Source organism: Rhopilema esculentum, chromosome 16 (assembly GCF_057945365.1).
Source record: "Rhopilema esculentum isolate cy_ngs chromosome 16, ASM5794536v1, whole genome shotgun sequence".
Taxonomy (NCBI): Eukaryota; Metazoa; Cnidaria; class Scyphozoa; order Rhizostomeae; family Rhizostomatidae; genus Rhopilema; species Rhopilema esculentum.
The window spans coordinates 10,161,236-10,168,584 of record NC_142830.1 but is presented as its reverse complement, the minus strand read 5'-3'; the positions used below and the strand labels follow the sequence as shown (position 1 = coordinate 10,168,584).

Here is a 7,349-nt window from a genome sequence, read left to right as displayed (position 1 = left end):
TATAAACTACTGCAAAATATTCAGCAAAATCAGTTATATATCAAAGACTTTTGCACTGAAGATAAAAGACTCAAATTTACATGTTATAAGCTTATCACGACACAAAATTTTTTGAAATGTTGTGAACCCTTTTTCTTGAATAAATTTTCTCTCAGAGCTCACAGAAAATCTCCACGACATTTAGTTTCATTTTATGAATGAAACACAAAATGATTACATTTTGATTCGTGGTTATCTTTGTACTCAAAACTACACTTTGTTCCTTCCCTCCCTTCTTCTTTCTCGTCAACTCCCAACCCCTTGCAAAATGGGAACTGGGGCGAGATCCCTAATACTTATCATAGCCATTTTACCACCCTTGCCATTACCAAAAATCCTTAATTCACCCTCGAAGTAAGACTTTGAATTTAATCCCCGACCTTCGAATATAAGCCCTCACCTCATAATTAGCCTCAACCCTGGGATGCCACTGTTACAGAGCATTGTGACGTAAAATCTACGATATATCGCATATTGAACAGAAAATGAAAAACTACACAAATGATAAATTTTCACATAAAATACCCTATATATTTGAAACATTATCCTCTAGAGTCTAAGAGCTTTAAAGAGTAAATCTGTTATTGTCAACGCCGATTCACAGAATTTATTCGTTTCTCAAAGTAAACATGAAAAAAGTGAAAAGCTTTTAATGCAATCTAGTTGTTTGGCAAAATTTAGATTTCTTTTAAAAGCCCCCACACTTCTTAAAACTCTCCCTCCTACAAAGTTGTCCCTATGCCTATCAATAAACAGTGCTAAACACCCCCCCCCCCCCCCCCATAATTATTAGCTCTCGGAGGGGGCATATTGCCTCGTAATGGTTCGTAAGCCTCTTACTCAAAAATGCAATTCAACTTTTTAACTTCTATATTTATGGGAGTATGGTCGGTGAGAAAGAGTTGCGCGTTTTTCACGGTATTTTTTATTTAAATGTGGATGGATTGACCTAATTTGTTTTGAATAACATCATCTAAGGCTTAACCATTTTTTGCAATTTTATCACCGATTTTAAAGAAGGAAGCCCCCAAAAAACATGCAGCAATTCAAGGAAGGAGGAGAGGGTACATTTCCTGGTAAAATCTTTGCCTTTCGCTACGCAGGAAACCTGAAGAGACGGATTGGGTACACAGCCATAGGAATTTATTCATGCACGATTTTAGCCATGATGGCAGGAATTGGGCTAGAGTATTATATAAAGCAAGAAAACAACAAAAAAGCAACAAGTATTACTATGAAAGCCCAATTTAAAGACAGCAGCAAAGACAAGGACGATTTATAGCATTTACCAATTTACTGAGAAGTGTGTGCCTGTTGTTTCTTAATGTTTGACTTCAAGTATAGTTTTCTGGTATTGCAGTGTTCCGGTATCCATCAGCTAGACCTGAATGTAAAAACTATCTTGCAACGGTAAACTTGCAGTGATCCTTCTCCTGAACATTCCTTGGACTGGCCTGAAATTGTCTGACATTTGTTGCACTTGAAAATCTGAGTCCTTTGTTTGCTTTAAAGACCTGAATGACTCAAGCTGATGGAAGAAGATTTATTTATTTAAATCATGAGAGCACATTAATAATTGAAAATTTGCAACTTATTTTTAACCTCAAGCCTTAATAAGAATATTTCATAATGTATTTTCATGGTCTCTTATAAGTTTTTTAATATCTCTGCAAGTTTTTACAGCACAAAAGCAAATCACGTACCTGATCTGCTGATATTTTTATTGGGTTATTCAAAATAGTCCAACTAACACATTCATTACATGGGGGTGATGTTAGTGAGCCAGTGTATTTGTAATATTTTTGTGTGTCATTTGGAAACAAAAATGCCAATGAAAATCCTGGTATTTCAGTTTCTTGTCCTGGTAAAAAAACAGGAGCAGAATTAATGAAAATTATTGTTATCAGGTCAGTTACACAGTTCTTAGTGCTGTAGACAGAGCTGTTTATATCTGGTGTAAAGAAAAGGAATATTCCAAGTTGCTAATTCAGGTTCCCCAATCAAATGCTTTTTCATGTATCTAATCTTGTGATTTCATTGAGTGTGAAACTACACACCAAAGCCAGCTCAACATCTTATGGTTATCATGATTGTAATTATCTATATCTGTAGAGCATTATAGTACATGGCACAAATTTCTTAAAAAGGTGTTTTCTTGTGGGGGATGCTTTTGGCTCAATACAAGAGGATCAGGGTAAAGCATGCTCTACCCAACTTTTTCCACCAATTCTTACAGTTGGTGCTTTTGACACCATTTTTCAAAGGGAAAAATCAAAGTAAGCTTTGAAATGATACCTTACTGAAACACTTACCAAATGATTACTTATTGCTATTTATTTTACGTGAAGGTATATAAGATTGGCAGAGCTATATTTATTCATGATACCAATAAATGATCCAAATTCAAGAAAATCTGAGAGGTTATGGTACAAGACGGCATTCAAGTGTGATCATTTCATATGGAATGACCCAAAAGCTAATTGTATAGTTTAGTAACAGTACCTGCAAACTGTACATTTTTCAAGTGGTTTATGATGTTTTTTAATCCGTCATGTTCTTCTTCTCCTACCTTTGTTGATGAGAAAGACGTGTTTGATTGCAATATAAATGATTGAATGCTAGAATGACAAAGTGCTCAAGAAAAAAGGTTGCAGTCTTAATTGATCCTTAAGGAAGGAGTTAAGGGATAATTTTTCTAAAAGTTCAAACACAAAAGCAATCTTTTGACATTTTCTGACATATTTGCTGCTTCAGAAGGAGCTGTAGTCTCCCCTAGCCACTGCATTCCTGCTAACCTTTGTTGGCTACCATTTAGAAAATGTATCATCCCTCTCACTGCCTTAGGTTGATATTTTGCCTAAGTATCTGGCAGTCATTATGAGAGGTCACCAGACAGGGCCTGAGTGGCAGTTACCTAGCAGCTCATTTTTGATGAAATATTGGCACTAAAAATTATCACACCCTGTAATTGAGGTCAAGCAAATATTTTTCATACAGGTTTTTTATTTCTTTTATCATGAAAATTGATGAAAACAAGTAAACATTATCTGATTGTTCTTTGATTATCAAACTTCAGAAATTTTCAGCCATCAGCAATTATTGTAAGGGAGTCTATTTAGCTTGAGTAAAAAAGACAACATAAAATGGCTATCACCATTGCTTGCATAACATTGGGGTGACAATGGCAGATTAGAGTAATAAAGATTAAAAAAGCAATTTCACCTCTACAAAAACTGCAAGAGCTTTAATTCCATCCAATTTATAAAGAACATCTTCATTTTCACTATATTTTATGTTTTTGTGCATGATCTGTATCTGGGAAATAAGAGCTATATGGCAGCAAACTTAAAGCATGTTGTTATGCGTTCATTATTCAATCTTTGCTAGTAGTTATTACACTCAATATGAACAAAGAATTCACTTCAGCTATGTGACACCCGATGGCGAAAAAGAAATTACGAAAGTTACATCATTTACAATCCTGGGTCAGTAGGGACAACCTGAGGTGGACTGGGGTGGACATATTCACCCTACTTTTCCCACAGGTTGATTTTCCAAATTTTGGAATCACTTAAAAAACCTTTGAGGAGTATGCATTGACAACAATATTATATTGAAGTTCTACAAGTTCTTTTCAAGAACCCATTATATTCACCATATTTACTTATACTCAGGCTTTTTCGTACACCATCATACAATGATATGGTTAAAAAAATGAAGTGATTCTAATTAATGAGCAACCATGGTAGGGTTTAGGGTTTTGTGATAATGCTTGATTGTGAAAGGGGGAGGGGTTGAAAACGTTTGGGGTAATATGTTGAATGATCTCATACTTGATAAAGCGCCAGTAGATGTACTTACCTCCATAGGAAATGCCCTCTGGTCAAGCAAGTGTTCAGATCCTCGGTCATCAGCGCTCCCCCAGTGAAGTACGATTGAAGTAGCTTCATAACAATTGCCATCCTCGATCATATGCATATCCCCATGCAAATCTACCTTAAAGAAAAGATCCTGGGTCACTTGAAATTTACAAAGTTTAGCCAAGTTCAACAATTTTAAATCGTAACCAAGTACTGTGAAACCCCAGTCACCTCCATCTACGTGAGCTCGACATACGTCTTTCCCTCAACTAGGCTTCGAATACTATAAACATACAATGAGAAACTATTAACTTGCAATATGATAAACCCTAATTACAGCAAAGCATACTCACGTGCGCGAGATTGAAACATCTTTGACTACCAACATCAAATTAACAGCTTCTTTAGCTTTCGTTAGATTTATACTTCAGATAAAATATTCATGTCGTTAAATCTGGTGCAAAAAGTCAAAAAGCTACCTAAAAGCAGCACGAAAAACAATTTTTACAGCAGAGCTCCAATTGCATTCTTGATTAATTATGGTATCTTTAATGTGACAAACCTTCAATGTATATCCTGTATTCCTTAGTCGAAAGTTGACGGTCTTGCCATTACAGTGGTAACCAGAAAACTTTAAATCCTCAAGAGATGGGTCGTATATGACGTCATGAGTGTCTATATTGATTGGGCTTTGATTTTCTCCAGCTGCAACTGGAAAATTCTTGTGCCAGTTTTCAGGACCTAGAATTGCAAGTAAATTCTATTCTAGTGGTAACGATAACTTTAAGTTTAATTCACAAAGTGAAAATGGAAAGTGCAAAGATTTTTCTATAATATGCATATACATACCAAGATCTCCACTGTAAGACCAATCTGCAATTGAAAAAATTTGATGTTTTATTTTCTCATTCATAGCAACAATGTGTCAAGGTAAAATGTCAATTCAAATCAAGAAACTAATACCAAAATATATATGTATTCTATGGCGATCAATATGATCAATAACAATTATTAAGATTTTCGTATCATTTAATTCTTTGTTGCCAAGGGGTGTGCGGCGCATTTTCAAAGTAAAAGAGGCCAGCACAATGAAGCTACCCTTACCACAACGCCCAGTCTTTGGGCCCATTTAACCAATTGCTAGCCGTAAAGTTGTGCAATGAAATGCAATGCAATGAAATGCAATGCAGCGTATCAAATGCAATGAAAATACACATTTATAACGGAGAAAAATGTTTCGGAAAAAATAAGACACGCATCTTTGTTTTAAAGAATAAACATTAATTACTACGATGGTTTATCAATATAAGGTATCAATATAAGGTTTTTCTAATATAGTAAGAAAGCAGCCTCATCCTGACAGCCAAAAAATCGTCAATTTATTCGATACCATGAGTTGGTTCCTTGTTGGTGAAGAAAAGGTACAATGGTTAGGATTGCTTACCAGACCCTAGGCTCAGACTTTTGCGTCTCCGTCTTTCCATTCTGCTAAACATGCGAAGGAAAACCTGCCTCAAATAGGAGCTCATCGAAATCAAATGCACGACAGCATGCAACATGGGTGCAAGTTACCACGTCAAGTATGGGGTCACCATCATGTCTGGCACAGAACTGGCACTTAACAACAAGAGTCACATTTATATTCCGGATAACTGTACTGTACGAATGCTAGGTTGCTGCATTGACAATCGTTGCGATCATCGAATTTGGTTAATGGGAATACGAATCAACGAAGCACGCGTTCGAATGCACTTGCTCAGAATAAAACAGTTAGCGGCCGCGACCGTAGTGAATTGAACAGCCATAAGCAGTTGCATATGGACAAGTCGGCTGAGAGTAGTTTGTTAAAGCTATGCTTGAGATTGGTCTAAACAAATCGGCGTGACTGCATATAGGCAATAATAGCCTTATGGCAGTTTCAAGAAACGATTGGAAATTTTGATCATACAGCAATGGCAGATAAATTGTGGATTGCTTGGGAGAATGAAGTCATGTCATATAAAGGAAGGAAACGTTTTTTTTGTCAAACACACCAGAGTTTTTTTACTATAGATGATGAAAAGGTAAGTATTGATTGGTCGAAGCAAAATGAATGCAGAACATCGTCTTTTGTATTGAATAACCTTGATCTTCAATCTTCAATCGTTAACTCCCAAAGGCTTTGCAACCAATCTGGAGCATTTACTCAAGGAGCATTAAAAAAAAGGAAAATTAACTCAGGAGTAGGATTAATACCATTTCCACCCAGCGCTCCAGTTAGTTTGATAAATAAGAAATGACCATAGTAACAAACCGTTACTCGACCAGTGTTGGACAGTTTAAATATTCGCACACCTCGTTTCCCTTGCAAAGTTTTCGGACATCTGTCTGTTGCAAAGTTTTGGTCGTTTATTGATGTTCCTAAGGTAGCTCCTCAGCCTGCTTGATTGGGAATTACCTACGTCTAAATCATCTTGCACTGTCTTTAAACACATGGTCATCAATAAAGCTTAAGCAGAAATGTATCCTTTTGAATTGAATCCATGTTTTCACTTTAGATTCGTATATAACGAGTCTTTCATTGTCACTGTGAGATGTTCGTACGGTTTGTACATAGACGACCTCTTAACGTAAGTTTATCAGGACAAACAGTAAAAAATCTTGTAAGAGCCTTGCTTTGATAACTTTCGCCCTGAAAGATTTCCCCCTTACATTTTATAAATTTCACGTCGTTTTAAAATTAATATCACAACCCATAATAGCGTCATGAAAACTTAAATATAACCTAAACTCTGGTCCTTTATTCGAATCTAAATTCAAAAATTTAGTACAGAAAAGTTTTCTAAACGAGGCCTAATGGCGCTTTGTCAACCACAACCAAGTTTACTGAATAAAGCAAGTTATGCACACGGATCCTGCCATTCTTTGAAAAATTAAAGCAATTTAAGTCTTTCCTTCCTCGGGTAAAGACGCTTCGGACAAAAATTTAATGCTTTTATGTAGCCAGGCCTCAGATCATACTGTTTCAGCGGGAAATATTTCGGTAGCTGCAGGGTATTTTTTAAGACGAATTTTCTCAAATCACTGATGGAAAAATTCAGCAACACTTAATGTTCGTAAAGGAAAATCAAATTTAGCGATCTAAAGTGATAAAGTGCAAAATAAGTTTTAAGAATTTTTTTAATTTGGATCACCTCACCTAGATGAAAATTACTTCTAAAGCTAAAATAACTTCTTCTCCTATCAAATCGTTGTAGTTCGGTTATTACTATTTAGGAGTATTCTATGGTTATCTACAAGATAATATGATCCAAATATTAAAAATTCTCAAGATATAACAGGCCCTGTTCTATACACCAAATGGCGTGAACAGGTCTGCCTATACGGTATCGAGCACTCTATGCAGACCGGTAAACATTTCATCTCTATATTTCATTCTCATCTATAATACATTTACGACGTCATCATGAT

At 35.8% G+C, this 7,349-nt stretch overlaps 2 protein-coding genes across 2 annotated transcripts in view; one reads left to right on the top strand and one right to left on the bottom strand.

Annotated features, from left to right (window-relative positions):
- The window catches only part of LOC135682338 (aladin), a 310,265-nt gene that overhangs the window by 238,417 nt on the left and 64,499 nt on the right, over nucleotides 1-7,349 (top strand). The gene's annotated exons all lie outside the window — the stretch shown is intronic.
- Nucleotides 874-7,270, bottom strand: LOC135682308 (carbonic anhydrase 12). The gene is made up of 7 exons (XM_065197147.2): nucleotides 5,344-7,270; nucleotides 4,749-4,772; nucleotides 4,462-4,640; nucleotides 3,901-4,035; nucleotides 3,262-3,354; nucleotides 2,542-2,608; nucleotides 874-1,900 (listed from the first exon to the last, which is right to left on the bottom strand). The coding sequence occupies exons 1-7, from the start codon at nucleotides 5,456-5,458 to the stop codon at nucleotides 1,698-1,700; spliced, it is 816 nt and encodes a 271-aa protein (XP_065053219.2). The 5' UTR covers nucleotides 5,459-7,270; the 3' UTR covers nucleotides 874-1,697.

What these genes read in the sequence shown, in the direction of transcription:
- LOC135682308 (XM_065197147.2), bottom strand. Translation starts at nt 5,458, where the DNA reads ATGTTGCATGCTGTCGTGCATTTGATTTCGATGAGCTCCTATTTGAGG. An exon ending in GTCTTACAGTGGAGATCTTG is followed by an intron (nt 4,641 to 4,748) that starts GTATGTATATGC and finishes TTGCAATTCTAG; the next exon opens with GTCCTGAAAACTGGCACAAG. An exon ending in GAAAAATGTACAGTTTGCAG is followed by an intron (nt 1,901 to 2,541) that starts GTACTGTTACTA and finishes TTTTTTTACCAG; the next exon opens with GACAAGAAACTGAAATACCA.